General features: G+C 41.2%; 1 protein-coding gene across 1 annotated transcript in view; it reads left to right on the forward strand.

The window, feature by feature from the left end:
* Nucleotides 1-17,894, forward strand: part of LOC145413665 (uncharacterized) — a 135,032-nt gene that overhangs the window by 12,686 nt on the left and 104,452 nt on the right. The window contains exon 5 of the mRNA XM_080283322.1: nt 15,052-15,144. Within this exon, the coding sequence (XP_080139448.1) occupies nt 15,052-15,144 (93 nt within the window). The remainder of the gene's footprint in view (nt 1-15,051; nt 15,145-17,894) is intronic.

Here is a 17,894-nt window from a genome sequence, read left to right on the forward strand (position 1 = left end):
AAATTTCGCTATCATAACAGCGGGTACATTTTCTAGATGATTGATATAAATGGTGAAAAGAATTGGTCCCAGAACTGACCCATGAGGAACTCCACTTGGTACTTTAGTCAGTCTGATGATCCGCCATTTATCACTGCTTGCGATTCTTTAAACCATCACCAATCCATGAACATGATTTGAGAGGTCGTGGGCTTTTAGTTTTTCCAGTAGTCTTAGAAGGGGGACCCTATCAAACGCTTTCTGGAGATCTTGGTAGATGACATCAGATGGTATTTTTGCGTCCCAGTTATCGTATGTTTAAAAAAAATCAAACAAATTAGTGAGGCATGTTCTATTATTACGAAATACGTGCTAATTATCTGTCATTTTCCTGATGTTAGGCTTACTGGGCGTTAATTTGATGGGAATTTTTTTATCGCCCGTTTTAAAGATCGGTGATATACTAGCGAACATCCATGTATTATGTACTCTGCATTTAGTTAATGATTTATTGAATATTTTAGTTACAGGAAAGGCAAACTGCCTAAATTATTCACATAAAATGCGAGGAGATATCTAACGTGAGCCAGCTGACTTCCTTGGGTTGTTTTTCTGAGGCTAATTTAACACTTAGTGTCCTGTCACACCGTTGATTGATAACCTATCTTCTGGTCCCGGGAACATCGATTAAGGGATGGGAATGTTGACATTATTGTCTTGTGTGAAAACTCTGTGAAGTGAGCCGTTCAATAATGCTGCTATTGCCTGGTTATCATGGACGTGATTGCCTTCCGGGCTTATTAGAGGGCCTTTGCTATCCTTTACATTTTTCTTACTCCTTACATAGCCTAATTGAAAAAAAAAAAAAAAAAAAAAAAGCCGCAATAGCGAAACAGTTATAGCTTTTATTTTACGCGCGCGCGCGCGCGCGCGGGTGTGTGTGTGTGTGTGTGTGTGTGTGTGTGTGTGTGTGTGTGTGTGTGTGTTAGCACGATAACTTCTCATCCGCTCACGATATCGTCACAAAATTTTGCAGGCCTGGAATCGGGAAAGAAAGCGATCACGAGTTCAAAATTAGTGAAAGTTGGTAAAGGTCTGTCTGTCTGTTAGCACGATAACTTCGCAACCGTTCAATATATCATCGCAAAATTTTACAGGTGTGCAATAGGGATGAAAATCTACGAGTCTGAAATTGGTGAAAGTAGATCAAGGTCTGTGTGTTTGTTACCATGATAACTTCGCAACCGCTCAAGCTATCACCACAAAATTTTACAGGTGTGTAGTAGGGATATAAATCTCCTATGTGTTCGAAATTGGTGAAAGTAGGTCAAGGTCAAGGCCATATTCCGAGCCGAGCAAGATATGTATCTGCTTGCGGCTGTGTGATTCCCTCCTTGGGGGATCCTCAAGTTAAGGTTATGCTTCACGAGAATTTTTCACTTTGCAGTCTCGTTTACTTTTCCGAATAATTTGCTTACATTGCCGCTGTAGTTTAAAATATTCGGTACCGTCGTCGTGCTCTTCTGTAGGTTTATATTTTTAAAAATGATTTTTTGCTACCAGTGTTTTCTTCGGTATTTTTTGACATCCAGGTCGGTTTGTGAAGTTGATTTTTTCTTCGGGTAATTCTCGGTATATTTTTTTCGTTCGATAAACCTCAATCGATCAGCGATTATTTTCCACATTTCTTCGACGTCATCCACCTGTAGAAACTTAATCCAGTTGGTGTCGGAAATTTTCTTTCTCATATTATCGAAGGTAGCTCTTGGGTCTCTTGTGTTTGGTGCATGTTCTCCCACTTTTATTTAAGATTCGTCACTAATACAGTTCTTTTTAAGCTGATTCCAAATTTGAACAGAAATTATTTTTAAAAAAGTTAGGTTAGGTTAGGTTAGATTAGTTAATATTAGTAATTAGGTTAGTTAATGATAATAATATTTAAGTATAACATTCACCTTCCTGCTCCATACGCAGGGAAATACAGCCGTGGTGGATAACGGAAGCGTGCCACCCTCAAACCACATTCCTTTCATGACAGTTAATTCACTCGTTGCAGTAGCGTTTAGAGCAGCACCACTGAGCAGATCCACCACGAATACCTATGTTCATTGAATGCTTACGGTGGCATAACTTAATTTGGCTCTTTCGTTTATACTTAAATATTATTTCCTATTATTATTAACTAACCAAACTGTTATTATTAACTAACCTAACCTACCCTAATTAAACAAAAAAAAAAATCCCCCAAAATAAGTTCAGATTTGGAATCAGCTTTAAAAATTCTATTAGTGACGAAATTTACATAAAAATGGGAGAACATGCTTCAGACACAAAAGATCCTAGCTTATTTAAAGTTAAGAACTAAAAAGCTAATAATACTGGTATTACACTTGATGTTAACTTCATGTCTAATTATATGATCGCTGTTAATAAAATTTTCACCGTGCTATAAATTTATTACATCGCTGTCTGTTGCCAGGGCAAGGTCGAGAATATTATTTCCGAGCGTCGGCGGATTCACTGCCTGGCTTGAAAATGCATCTAACAGTTCTGACAACCTGTTCCCTTCTTTATCTGCACACGAATTTTTCCATCAGTATTCGGATTATTGTAGTCCCCCCACATAACGCAGTCTTTGTTGTTGTTTTTCATCATGATCATCATAATCCTGTGTTGCCCCATGAGGAGCGTAGGAGCCCGGGGCTAGGCAAGTTGGTCCTGACATTTAAGATGAGAGTGACCAGCCTCACTCATCCTTGAGTGGCATTATGTGACCAATAAACTCCAACCATTACTTGGACAAAAACCTGCACACTGTGCACAGGCTCAGTCCAACTGGAACGCCTTAATTGCCCACTAAACCACCAGGTGTCATAATTTGGTTATATGGTTACCACCCAGTTTAGTAAATGGTTCCCTGGTCTACAGGAAACCATTTGGCATGTCACTCAGTGTAGAGTCACCCATAGGCAAAAGGATGAGGAAAGAATGAAGGAAAGAAAGACAGAAGAGTGAGTGTAAAGTCCCCCTTAGGCAGAAGGAAGAGGAAAGAATGAAGGAAGTAAAGACAGAAGAGGAAAGAAGAAAGGAGGAAAGGAAAGGGTAGTAACCCGAGAGTAGCACTACATCGAGTGAGTGGATGGTGAGCCCCCCCACTCTACTTTATTTCGTTGCACAGTATTAGGATATATTTTCCGCATCTAACTGGGGCGGTCTGTATATTACACCGAAAATAATGGGTTTATTACTCTCTGTGAAAAATTTTACATACAAAGAATCGCATGTTTCAACATCCAGTTTACTGATCTGTTGTGCGTTTATATGGTTCATTATATTAGCACTCCGCCGGTTTTGTGCAGTCGCAGTTTTTCAAATATTTCATAATTTTGTAGCGATATTTCTCTAAGAAAATGCTTGTCAAGAGGGTTTAACCATGATTCTGTAATCATAACGATGTCGGGATTTCCGTAGTTACGCAACTAATTCGTCACGCTTTGAAATAATACGTCTGACGTTCATATATTATTCATAGGACGGCTGGATCTAGTAGGGCTGTGAGACACACTGAAATTAGCACTGTTTAATGGGAGTGTTCACAAACTCCCCAACCTTACCAGTTCTCACCTGATATTTTGAGAAATAAAAACGCGGTCAACGAAAGTAGTGTTTTCTATGTATTTCCTTTATCACTTCGTTCACAAATAAAATTTTATTAGCATATTTACTCAACAAAATGAGGAAAGAAGCTTCTGTACAATACAGTTGAAGGGAATCACTAAACTAACCTTATATACTGTGTAAGCCTCGGGACAAATATTGCTCATAACTTAAAGTGATTATTCACATTGTCAGTCATGTCAATACAATTTTAACCAAATAAAATTTTCAGACATATGTGCCTATATATATATATATATATATATATATATATATATATATATATATATATATATATATCTATCTATCTATATATATATATATATAGATATATATATATCTATCTATCTATCTATCTATCTATCTATCTATCTATCTATCTATCTATCTATCTATATATATATATATATATATATATATATATATATATATATATATATATATATATAATGCGAAGAAGAAGGAACCAAAGGCCATGAGCCCGCAATAACAGTTCCCTCCAAGAGAAAAACAAAATACAAGAGAGAGCCAAATTCAAGATCCATTCATTTCGAGATGCCTGGACACACTGCTTTTGAAAGACTGGAGATCATAGGCAGCAGGAAATACAGACAGAGGGAGACAGTTCCAGAGCTGACCTGTAGCATAAATAAAAGACTGGGAGTAACGGTTAACTCTCGCATTAGAGAGTTGGACAGAAAAGGGATGAGAGTTTGCTACCAGACGGGTGCTACGCGCCCGTCGTAGAGGTGGAGGAATGCATGCAGACAGTTCAGAGGAGCAGTGACCATTAAAGTAGCGATAGAAAAGAGATAAAGATGCAACAGTGCAGCGAAGAGACAGGTTGAAGGGAGTCAGTAAGAGGAGGAGAGTTAATGAGACGAAAAGCGTTTGACTCCACCCTATTGAGAAGAACTGTATGTGGGGAGCCTCCCCACACATGAGAGTTGTACTCCACACAGGGGCGGATAAAACCCCTGTATAGAGTCAACAAATATGCAGGGGTAAAGAAAGAACGGAGTCAGCTTAGCATGCCCAATCTCTTGGAAGCAGATTTTACAAGAGATGTAATATGATCTTTCCAAAATAAGACCCGAGTAAATGAAACCCCATGCATGTTCAAGGACGATGCAGGATTAAGCTGAATATTATTAAACATTAGTGGGTATACCTGTGGAAGATTTTGACAGGTTGATGGGTGTAAGAACTGAGTCTTAGATGCATTAAAAACAACAAGATTATTTTTACCCCAGTCAGAGATACGAGCCAAGTCAAACATTAGGTGTGCCATAGCCTCATCCCTTGTATGTTGAAGTAACTGCTGAGATGGGCGTTGCAGGAACCGAATGGAAAGGTGAAGAGTGGAGTCATCAGCTTATGAGTGGATAGGGTTCGATGTACAGCTTAGAAGGTCATTGATGAATAAAAGGAAGAGAGTTGGTGATAGGACAGAGCCCTGAGGAACACCACTGTTGATAAATCTAGGAGAAGAACGATGGCCGTCTACAACAGCAGTTATAGAATGACCAGAAAGGAAGCTAGCGATGAAGGCACAGGTAGAAGCATAGAAATCGTAAGAGGGCAGTTTGGAAATTAAAGATTTATGCCAGACTCGATCAAAAGCCTTTGAGATGTCAAGTGCAATGGCAAAGCTTTCGCCAAAGTCCCGAAAGGAGGATGATCAGGAGTCTGAAAGGTAGGTGAGAAGATCGCCAGTGGAGCGTCCCTGACGGAACCTATACTGATGATCAGAAAGAAGGTTGTGATAGGAAAGATGCCTTAAAATTTTTCTATTGAGAATTGACTCGAAAACTTTGGAATACAGGACGTTAAAGCAATTGGACGATAGTTGGAGGGTTGGGAGTGGTCACCCTTCTTTGGGACTGGCTGAATGAGAGCAAACTTCCAGCAAGAAGGAAAGGTACAAGTTGACAGACAAAGATGAAAGAGTTTGCCTAGGCAGGGTGTAAGCACAGAAGCACAGTTCTTGAGAACAACAGGAGGGACTCCATCAAGCCCATATGCCTTGTTAGTATTGAGGCCAGTGATGGCAGAAAATACATCAGCTGAAGATATTTTCATGTCAGCCATGAGGAAGTCAGGGGCGGGAAGTGATGGAGGAACAGCACCGGAATCGTCTAAGGTGGAATTGGAGGAGAAAGTCTGTGTGAAGAGATTTGCTTTATCAGTAGAAGAAATAGCTACAGAACCATCAGAGTAGAAAAGAGGAGGGAAAGATGATGAGGTAAAGTTGTTAGAAAGGTTTTTGGCAAGGTGCCAGAAGGAGCGGGAAGAGTTGGAGTTGGAGAGCTGAGAGCATTTAGAATGGATGAAATTATTTTTAGTAGAGCGAAGAACAGACTTAGCACGATTCCGGGCAGAAACGTAAAGCTGATGTGATTCAGGGGTGGGTTGGCTCTGGTACCTTTTGTAGGCCCTCTTCTTGTTGCGGACAACATTAGAACAAGCGTGATTAAACCAAGGCTTTCTTGCGTTAGTCAAAGGATATGAGAAAGGAATGTATGCTTCCAAGCCCGAGAGAATAACCTCCGTAATGCGCAAGGCACACTCAGGTGGCTCCCGGCCATGGAAGCAATAATCATTCCAGGGAAAATCAAAGAATTACTGCCTGAGGGCCTCCCAATCCGCGGCTCCAAAATGCCACAGGCGACGTTTCCCTGGAGGGTCCACAGGCTGCACCAGAGTGATAGGACAGGTTAAGGTGATAAGGCTGTGATCGAAGGAGCCCAATGGAGAGAAAAGATTAACAGTGTAATCAGAAGGATTAGTTGTAAGGAAGAGGTCAAGTATGTTGGAGCTCTCTCCAAGGCGGTCTGGGATAAGGGTAGGGTGCTGTACAAGCTGCTCTAGGTCATTAAGGATAGAAAAGATGTAGGTTTGTTCACCAGGTGGATCAGTGAAAGGAGAAGAGAGCCAAAGGTGGTGGTGAACATTGAAATCTCCTAGAATGGAGATTTCAGAGAAAGGAGAAATGGATAGAATGTGTTCCATCGTAGAAGTAAGATAGTCGAAGAATTTTTGATAGTCAGTAGAATTAGGGGATAAGTAAACAGCACAGATATATTTAGTCAGAGAATGACAGGAAAGCCGAAGCCAGAGTGTAGAGAATTCAGAAGAATCGAGTTCAGGAACATGAGAGCAAGATAAGTCGTTGCGTATATATACACAACAGCCACCTTTGGCTTTGAAATGAGTATAGAGAAAGTAGGAGGATACAATAAAAGGTTTGCTGTCGGTTGCCTCAGACAGCTGAGTCTCAGTTAGAAAAAGAAGGTGAGGTTTAGAGGAGGAGAGGTGGTGGTCAACAGAGCGAAAGTTAGAGGAAAGGCCGCGAATGTTGCAGAAATGAAGAAGAAGAGAGTCAGACAGTGGTTCCAGGCGCCTCGAGTCGTCACCGGGAGAGGTGTGTGTGTGTGTGTGTGTGTGTGTGTGTGTGTGTGTGTGTGAGTGTGTGTGTGTGTGTGTGTGTGTGTGTGTGTAGTATTCACGTAAGTCGTTCGACTCCGAAATATTTACAGGGATCAGATAATGATTATAGGGGTAAAGTTTTGTCGTCTTCCTGGAAACATCGATACTTGCGATTTCGGTCGGCGGTTTCGTCCGTGCATGATTTTGGCTTCACAAACTGTGCCTTTTTATAACTAATAGTCGGTGCATTGTCTTCAGCACTTGCCAGATGAAATATTAATCTCTTTGACAACTATATGATACGCATTTCATATTAAACATGCAGCGAGACTTCTAATATTATGGGATGAGTGCTAACTGACCACTTGTTGTTTTATGGACTGCAGTAGCTGTTCTGCAGTATATTACTTAGTAAATCGTATATGGAAAACTGGTGTAATAATCAGTGATTACGGTATTGAAGAATTTATTTTTTCATGTATGGAAGAAGGAACCAAAGGCTAGGAGCCTGCAAGATTGTTCCCTCCAAGAAAAAAAAAAAAAGGGTCAAAATCAAGATCCGTTCATTTTGAGATGGCCGGACACACTGCGTTTGAAAGGCTGAAGGTCGTAAGTAGTAGAAAAAACAGACAGAGGAAGAGAGCTCCAGAGTCGACTTGTTGCATACATGAAGGACTGAGAGTGACGGTTAACTCTTGCATTAGAGAGCTGGACAGAAAATGGATGAAAATTTGCTGTTACAAGGGTGCTATGCGCCCAATGTAGTGGTGATGAGATGCAAGCAGACAGTTCAGATGAGCAATAACAATTAAAGTACCAATTGGAAAGAGATAAAAATGCAACAATGCATCGAAGAGACAGAGCTTGAAGGGAGTCAGTAAGAGGAATAGAGTTACTGAGATAAAAAGCCTTAGATTCCACCTTTTTTGAGAAGGGCTGTATGTTTGGAGCCTCCCCATACATAAGCACTGTACTCTACACAGGTACGAATAAGACCTCTGTATAAAGTCAACAACAGTGCAGGGGTAAAGAAGGCACTGAGTCAGCTTACCACACCTAGCCTCTTGGAAGCAGATTTCACAAGAGAGGTAATATGATCTTTCAGAGATAAATCACGAGAGAATGAAACCATAATACGCTCAAAGATGATGCAGAATTAAGTTGGCTATTGTTAAAAATTAGAGGATTCGCCTGGGGAGGATTTTGACGGGTTGGCAGATATAAGAACTGAGTTTTGATGCATTAAAAAAAAAAAAAAAAAAACTTTTACTTCAGTCAGAGATATAAGCCGAATCAGACATTAGGTGTGTCGTAGCCTCATCCCTTGTGTGATTAAGTAACTTTTGTGATGGACGGTTCAGAAAGCGGATGGAAAGGTGAAATGTGGAGTCATCAGCATATGAATGGATAGGATCAGATGTACAGCTTTGAAGGTCACTGTTGAATAAAAGGAAGAGAACTGGTGATAGGATAGAGCCCTGTGGAACACCAGTATCTAATATACTGTAGCACTAGCCGTATGTGTGTGTGTGTGTGTGTGTGTGTGTGTGTGTGTGTGTGTGTGTGTGTGTGTGTGTGTGTGCGTGCGAGCCGAAACTACACATTCAAATCGCACCAAAATTGGCACAAAAATCGCAAAAAATTCTCTGATGTGAAAAAACTTGGTCCCATCACGATTGAGAAACGTCAACTATATTTAATGAGCGATCACATTTTGACCAAAAACAGCCGCTCCCGGTGTCCGGCATAGGATCTCCGTAGAATTTTTTGCCCATAGCTACAACCAATATATACTATAGCAGTAGCCGTGAGTCTGCGTCTGTATTTCGGACTTGCGTTCGGAGGACTTGGGTTCCATTCCCGAAGCTGGAAATAACACGATCAATTGGTTAGCTGCAAAAATCCAAGCGACAGCGTTACATTAGAACAGCACATAAACGCAAAAGCTCTTCGCAAGAGCAAGTGCAAGGGGCCCGGCACTTGTTGATAGTTTTAGGGGAACAGTGGCCATCTAGAGTGATCAGAAAGGAAGCTAGAATGGTGGGGCAGATAAAAGAATAAAAACTGTAAGAGGGAAGTTTAGCAATTAAGGACTTATGCCGGACTTGACTGAAATGGGTCAAGTGCAGTGAGGAAGCTTTTGCCAAAGTCCCAAAAGAAGGATGACCAAGAGTCTGAAAGGAGGATCTGAAAATTGCCAGCGGAATGTTGCTGGTCGAACCCATAGACGACCAGAAAGAAGACTGTAATAGGAAAGGTGCTTATTTTTTTTTTTTTTATTAAGAATAGATTGATAACCTTCTGAAATACAGGATGTCAAAGCAATTAGGGAATAGTTAGAGGGCTGGGAATGGTCACCCTTCTTTGGGACAGGCTGAATGAATGCAGACTTCCAGCAAGAAGAAAGGTACAAGTCGACAAAGGCGAAATGGTTTACCTAGGCAGGGTGTAAGCACAGAAGCACAGTTCTTGACAACAACAGGAGGGACCCCATCAGGTCCATATGGCTTGTTAGTACTGAGGCTAATGATGGCAGAAAACACACCAATTGAAGAAATCTTAATGTCAGCCATGAAGAAGTCAGAGAGGGGGAAGTGATGGAGGAGCAGCACTGGAATCGTCCAAGGTGGAATAGGAGGAGAAAGTTTGAGTGAAGAGTTCTGCTTTATCAGCAGAAGAAACAGCCATAGAGCCATCAGAGCAGGAAAGAGAAGGGAAGGATACTGAAGTTGTTAGAAAGGTTCATAGCAAGGTGCCAGAGGAGCGTGAAGAATTTGAGTTGGAGAGTTCTGACCATTTAGTATGAAAGAAATTATTTTTAGATGAGCAAAGAACGACTTAGCATGATACCGGGCAGAAACATGTGAAATGAGATGCAGAGGTGTTTTGGCTCTGGTACCTAGTGTAGGCCTTCTCCTTGGTGTGGACAACAGTAGAACAAGAGCGATTAAACTAAGTTTTTTTTTTTTTTGTATTAGTCACAGGATAAGAGAAAGGAATGTGTGTTTCCATGCCTGAGAGAATAATCTCCGTAATGCATGAGGCACACTCAAGTGGCTCCCGGCCGTGGAAACAATAATAATTTCATTGAAAACAAAAAATGTACTGCCCAAGGGCCTCCCAATCAGCAGTTCCGAAGTGGCAGAGCTGCTGCTTCTTGGGAAGGTCCACAGGTCTCGCTGGTGCGGTAGAGCAGGTTAAGGTGGTGAGCATTGAAATCACCTAGAATAGCAATTTCAATGAACAGAGAAATTTATAGGACTGATTATGTTCTGTCTTATAAGTAAGATTGTCAAAGAACTTTTCAGTCAGTAGAATTAGGGGATAAGGACACAGCGCAGATATATTTAGTCAGAGAATGACAGGATAGTTAAAGTCAAAGAGTAGAGAATTCAGATGATTCAAGTTCAGGAACAAGAAAGCAAGAGATGTTGTTGCATGCATATACACAACAGACACATTTGGCTTTGAAGTGAGTATAGAGTAAATAGGAGGATACATAGAAGGGTTTGCTATCAGTCACCATTGACAGCTGATTCTCAGTGAGGAAGAGAGGATAAGGCATAGAGGAAGAGATGTGGTGTTCAACAGACAGTACATTAGAGGATAGGCCACGAATGTTGCAGAAATGAAGAAGTGAGTCAGACAGTGGTTCCAGGCATCTCTCTTGGCCGTCACCAGGAGAGGTGCTGATGGTGGGGGCTCTGATGGTCTTCCCTTCCCCTGGGGACTCCGGAGCTGGGTGTTGAGATGCCTTTTTTTTTTTTTTTTTTTAACTTAATTTTAAATAGAGAGCATTGTGTGTAATGTGCATGTAGTTCTGTGTTCCCGGCTAGAGGAACCTGTATAGGAGAGTATGCTGGCCCACTCTCGTGTTACTGAAACACTGAAAAGGTTCAGCAAATGGAGTTGGTCAGAAGCTAGTCCCGAGGGCTGATGAAATGGGAGCTCCAACTCGCCCTACCATCAGCATTCCATCCAGCATGAGATTACTGCGCTGTTCGACTGGTGCTACAGTCTCATCACTGTACTGTTCATCATTACTCATTAGTTATCATGGAAGGGATTGTAGATAATATATGACTGTGTGAGCTGGGAGGAGTTGACCAAGTCCTTAATAAAATAACCTGGTCATCACTGGCAACTCCTCAGTTTGTGAATGCTTTAAATCCTCTGTCAGAATTCCAATGTTTCTATAAGCATATGATGGCCTGGCAGTCCCTCCCAGCTCATCTGATTTTCTACCTGCACTCGAGGTTGGGTCAGGTGCACTCGATTATCCTGGTGAACTGATCACACCTCACTTACCTACCCCTACTGGCCTCAGGGATTGGGTTGTTAACAGCTACACCATTAACTGTTCCTCTTTCCACCTCACAATCACAACCTAAAGTATACCCAACACTCTCATTTAGCACCCCAACTAACTTAGCCTTTCCTGTTGTACTGAGACGAAGGCTGCCTCTATCGTACAAACTCCTGACATGATGTCCCAGAACAACCAACATCACACCCTTCTTTCTATAAAGACCTTCTGGCCTACCGTTGACTCCTATCATTCGACTCAGGATCACTGAACCATTGTCAAGTCTTGGTAACAAACCACAGACAACTAAATTCCTACGACATTCCTCGACCTCCTAATAAGGTCCCTATACCTCCTATGAATCCCCTCTGACCTGCCTGAAGCTACATTATTAGTCCCTATCACTGTAACAAAGACTGAGTCATCTGAGATGTTGCTGACTAATTTATCAGCTCTCAGTCACGTCCTGCATTATAAACCCAAGAATGCTAAAATGCTTCGTCCTAGAACCCTTAGCACAAAATTCCATCTCCTGATGTCTAATCAACGAATCCCCGACAAGTATGAGGTTAGGCTCATCCTACATTCCATCCTCGTGTACCTGGAGTCTATTCCTAACAAGTGGTGCCAGGCACAACAAATCTCGCCGGACAGCAGTTATTTTATTGCTATTAAATACTGTCATTTCTGCCATTAAGCATCAGTACACAATAAAAGTCTAAGGTAATGGCGCAAATGTTTTCAAGTTGTGCCTCTGAAAATCCATGATCTTGCATTTTACCTTTCAAGGTCACTCAAGGTCAAAGGTCATGCCGCCAAATGAAAGCCCATATGAGATTTCCTATATCCTGATAGTAGTAAATACCTCTATCTTCAACAAGTCTCGAGTTATAGCCCCCTGAATATGCGTGACCTTGAGTTTGACCTTTCAATGTGACTTAGGTCAAGGGTCAAGGTACCAATTAAACACTCATATGGGATTTCCTGTATGTTGATATTAGTAAATATCTCTCTATCTTCAACCAGTTCCGAGTGATAGTCCCCTGAACATCCGTGACCTTGTCTTTGACCCTTCAAGATCTTTCAAGGTCAAAGGTCTTGGTGCCAGATGAAAGGCCATATTGCGAGTTCCTATTATGTTCATAATAATATATATCTCTATCTTCAACCGTTTTCAAGCTATAGCCCTCTGATAATCCGTGACCTTAATTTTGACCTTTTAGGGTTACTCGATTACCTCCAAACTGTAATCACTTTCTTTTGGGACCAGCGCCCACATATCCTGTAAGTTTCATGCAATTTCATTCAGCCGTTTTTCTATAATGTTGCTAACAAACATACAAACAATCAAACGACCAAAAACAATACCTCGCGGACTCCGTCCGGGCGAGGTAATAACAAGAGTCCTATCACTGTTACTTACCTTGGTCTTGCACCCACCCTAGACTGGCTGGAAGTCATCGCTATTGTCTAGCCTGGTCTAGACCTTAACCAATCTAGTTTCCAAGTTACCTACCTTCCCTAACACTTCTGCTTCCAATTCCTGTACGTGCACTGCCTTTGCACTCATATTCCAGTCTCATTCGACCAACCTTTCAACCTGTCTCCGTGCGTCAATTGCCTCAACAGTTTTCATAATATCTAAACTAAGTGTACTTGCTAACTCACAAAGACAACACATGTACTTACCTTCCTGTTTCACCACGAAGTTCCTAATAAGTTGCAGTGTACAGACACAGCATACGAATCGTTGAGCAGGGGCCATTTTACGGACTTAGGAGAGCTCCGAGCACGTCTTTACCTGAACAGATTAGAGGTTGGACTGAATAAGTGTGTGTGTGTGTGTGTGTGTGTGTGTGTGTGTGTGTGTGTGTGTGTAAGAGAGAGAGAGTGAGAGAGAGAGAGAGAGAGAGAGAGAGAGAGAGAGAGAGAGAGAGAGAGAGAGAGAGAGAGAATTATGCAAACGCTAATTAGATTGAAATCAGTTTTGTAATGGCAACAGAGGAGAATGCAAAGCTTTGGAAAAGGCAAATTACTCATTTAAAAGTCTTTGCCAGATATACGATAGTATTTGCATGCATTACAAGAATACATTTAATCATTTAAAGTTCTATGCAACAAGTGAATACACACACTGACCTACACATAGAACTGTTTATATATGTTAACGTTCTCAGGATTCTGCCTCACACTTTCAGCTGAAGAAAATCGTCTGCAGTTAGGCAAAGATACGAGAGAAGACAAGACTGTGAGAGAGTTGCTGGTGACTAAATTAACACTCGGACTCCCATGACTCACTTTAAACTGAATAAAATCGTTTGGCGTTAGTTAAACTACATGAAAAGAAGAGACCAAGAGAGTTTAGTGTGTAATAAAATAATAAAAAAAAACTCGATGGGAACTCACTTTATAACGGAATACCTAAAGTGATAAAGAAGAGATATTAGTACAGAATTAGATCATCCTACCAGCCTCGGGGAATTTGATAATCTCTGAGAAATAACACAGAAGCCAGTGGGATCACTGTCATATTCGGAAGTATCTCCTATACTTATAGATCAATCTTACACTACTGTTGTCAGTGGTAGGTGGTGGCGACCATCATCCACTCATTTGATGTAGTGCTGCATACTCCTTTCCTAGGTGGCTATACACAGCATGACGAGTCTAATGGTTTCCTGTTACCCAGAAATTCATTTACAACCCTGGGTGGTAACAATACAACCAAATGATGGGTGATATGGTACCCTTATTAACTGAAGAGGCGAATATGTGACTTCTATCCAAGAACCAACCACTGAATTCCCAGCGCTATCTTGTGATGAAGCGCTGCCCACCCAAAGGGAACACTGGTTCACTGTATGAGATAGATCTACAGAGCTGGTTGCTTGCCTGCGGTTGATGGTTTGTTCGGCCAGACAGAACAGGCTCACTCTACTATTACATTATTATTTTTGTGTAAAGTCGATCTGTCCTTCAGCAGACCCATCAACTGCAGGCATGCAACTGCCCTTGCAGGGCCGTCCCGTGCAGTGAACTGATGTTCCCATGAGGTAGATAGTGCCTCACTAGAGACAGGTGCGGAGAATAGTGTGGATGTTTGATTCCCAGATGGACGGCAAATCTTACATTATTCTTTCATAATCTTATGAGGGTCCAAGCTTCTCCCTTTGTCTTCTGTATCTAACTTCCATTTGTTTTCAGACACGTTGAGAGTGATAATTGACTCAGCTATTGTGTCTCCCTTTGTCTAGATTCTGACCTACAAATCAGTGTGAAAAATATTATTACACACTTGCTTGATCCAGTATCTAAGAAGCTTAATTCATATCCCTGACCATGGTACCTGTACTTTCCTTTTGATTTTCTTTGAACACTCTTAACTTTGAATTCTAAGATCTATGTTAAGTTCCAAATTTTGATCCAAAAGCTAGAAAAAAATGGAATATTGAGCACCTTTCCTTTTTTATTCGAAGTTGCATTTGAGGTAAAGATGACTCTATTACTTCATGAGACTGGTGGATGTAAATGCTCTACGTCTAAAAGTATTCTTGCATGTGATATAACTTCTGCTAATCATATTCTCAAGACTGTTATCTCGTAATGCAAATGAATTTTTGACAAAATGCGTGGCACAATATTTTTATATAAAGTTAAACTAATTTGTACTTTTTCTGAAGATGAAATTGAGCTGGAGCGCGAAATCTACTCCATTAAGCTGTCGGAACTTCAGCAGCAGCTGTCTGCACTCAACGCAAGCCTCGCCTCCATAGGTATGTTCAGCATTAACTCTTTCATACCCAGAATGTGTTCTAACTTTCTGTGCAGTATCTTTTTATTGCAGTGCCCCTCACAGCACTCCAGATAGTCAGGATTGGTCCATGGAGGACGACCAATTAACCACAAACTGTTCCAGTTGTCATCCAAATGGGAGGGTGGGGGATTCCTGAATATTTTTTGCATAGCAGAAACGCAATTTTCATTATTAGGTACCAGCACATACGCGTATATATCCAGCAACACCCCCAGGGGACCATCTTTCTACCCACCTGTTTTGCCCAGTCGATCTATATTCATCCCAAGAACCCTTTTCCCTCCATGTTTTTGTTTCCCCCCTTGGAGCATTCTTCCCCATGGACCCATTTCCCCCTTTGGGTGTATTTCCCCCCATGAACCTGTTTTTCTCCATTATGCATGAACTTACAGTCTTCTGTGGACCTATTCCCATGGACCTTTTATACCCTATGGACTTATTTTTTTCAAAAGACCTACAGTATTTTCCTCCATTGACTTATTTCCTTCATGGACCTGTTTTTATCATGGAAATATTTTCATCTTTGGAAGTTTTTTCTTTTTTCCCTCATGAACCTATTTTACTCCCATGGATCAATTTTCTCCATGGACCTGTTTTTCCCGTTGACCTTTTTCTTCCTATGTGGACCCACCAAATGCCCACACATACCTACTTTCTCATGTGGACCTATTTCCTTTTTATTATATATATATATATATATATATATATATATATATATATATATATATATATATATATATATATATATATATATATATATATATATATATATATATATATATATATGTAATGTTGGCCAACATGATCTCAGTTTTATCTTGGGCCCATTTCACCAAGGACTTATCCTACATGGACCTATTTCAACCATGTACCTATTAACACCATACACTTGTTCCCCAATAGATTTCCCCCCATCCCATCAATTTACCTACCCAATCACTCACTCTAAAAAGCCTGTCTCCTGGCTTCTCCGGGACGCTACACATCCACCCACCTGTTAAGTCCACCCACCCTCCCACCCACTTTGCCCACTTGCCCAACTCACCTGACCACCTCACCCACTTCGTCAAGTCCCACCTCAACCACCCACCCACCCACTTTGCCCACTCTGCCCACCAACCTCGCCCACTTCGCCCACCCAACCCACTCACTGCATGCATTTTGCCCAACCCAGCCACTCTCCTCACCCAATTCACCTACCCCCTGCATACCTACCTGTCCACCAACCTACCTCGTCCTTCTCCCCACTAACCTACTTACCGGGCCACCAAGCCAAGGCTACCATAAGATGAAGTGCGTCATTAAACACACACACACACACACACACACACACACACACACACACACACACACACACACACACACACACACACACACACACACACACACACACACACACACACACACACACACACACATACAGGGACAGTAACTTTTGTAGTATAAAGTACAATAGTATTCAAGTAAAAAGTAACAAATAAAGGCTAGAAAACTGGATGATAGAACATCGCTTTTATTTGATTCGGAAAAATGACTATGAGGACCAAGGTAATAATCATCATTATTACCTAAGTTTACTTCTGCTTAAAAGACGGGGTAAGGTAGCATCAAGAGACAGAGAAAACACAAAGTATGAAATCTACCAAACCACCTGCCTCATGAAATATGCCACACAATCAGTCAAGCATCAACTAAGTCTACAGTGTATTTTTCTTACATATTTAGATCCTTTGACTCCATCAGATCGAGTCAGTATGATACAAATAGCTTCAAGTTACACTTACATGAGGATGGTTTTTGATAATATGGCCTGAAAAGATTATGATTAGTGTAGGAAGTGGGAAAAGGGTTACCTCGTTTTTTGATCAACTCTCCCCGTGACAGTATCTTATCTGTCAAAGTAATGAGGAGTTAGAAAAATGCTTATTGTAAAATTGTAAAAAAGCAAAGCTAGGGATAACCTGAAATTTTTGAGGTGCAAGACTGACATTGATCTGGTGGGCGGGAGTTTGCGCCTTGCCCAGTTTGTGAAAAAGTTTCGCTGACGAAGAAGGTGGTTAGTGTCCCCCTTGAGCAAGGGGATGGGTGTGTGCATGTGTGAAGGTCACAACCTTGCCCTTAGATCGGACTATACGAGTTCTTAGTTCTCTTCCAGGAGGGTAAACTGACTGTCACGACCATCACGTGATCCTGACCGGTCCCATGAATTACACAAACACACTTCTAGTATATTGGTTAGTTTCTTGGCCATATATTTAGAAGATAACAGGTATTAGGATTAGGGAGAAGATTTTTTTTTTTTTTTTTTTTCAAATATTGCCTACTTGGCGTAAAATTCACTAAAAAGACGGACGTGGTATGGCCCGGGCGTCTGCCACCCTCTAAACCGGTGCTTCTTAACCTGGGGGTAATTATCCCCAAAGGGGATATTTTGTCTTTTCGAGGGGGTAATATCGGAAAAGATTTGCTCACCGATTTCTCTTTCTGTTTATTTAGGATATTGATAAATTTTAAATAATCGCACTCAGAAAGATCCTCATTTTCTCAAACAGAGCAACACACAGATGAACCGATTAAAGAAGTGAAGTTTGAACCATCACATAGTAAGGCCTGCTGAAAACACTTTGGCCTGTACTCTCGTCAGTTAAGGAAGCTCCCTAGCACCTTTTCCTAAGCTATTTTTTTTTATATAACACCTTCCTATGCTCC

Source organism: Coenobita brevimanus, chromosome 97 (genome assembly GCF_032717465.1).
Source record: "Coenobita brevimanus isolate Jiangsu-jjx chromosome 97, ASM3271746v2, whole genome shotgun sequence".
NCBI classification, from domain to species: domain Eukaryota; kingdom Metazoa; phylum Arthropoda; class Malacostraca; order Decapoda; family Coenobitidae; genus Coenobita; species Coenobita brevimanus.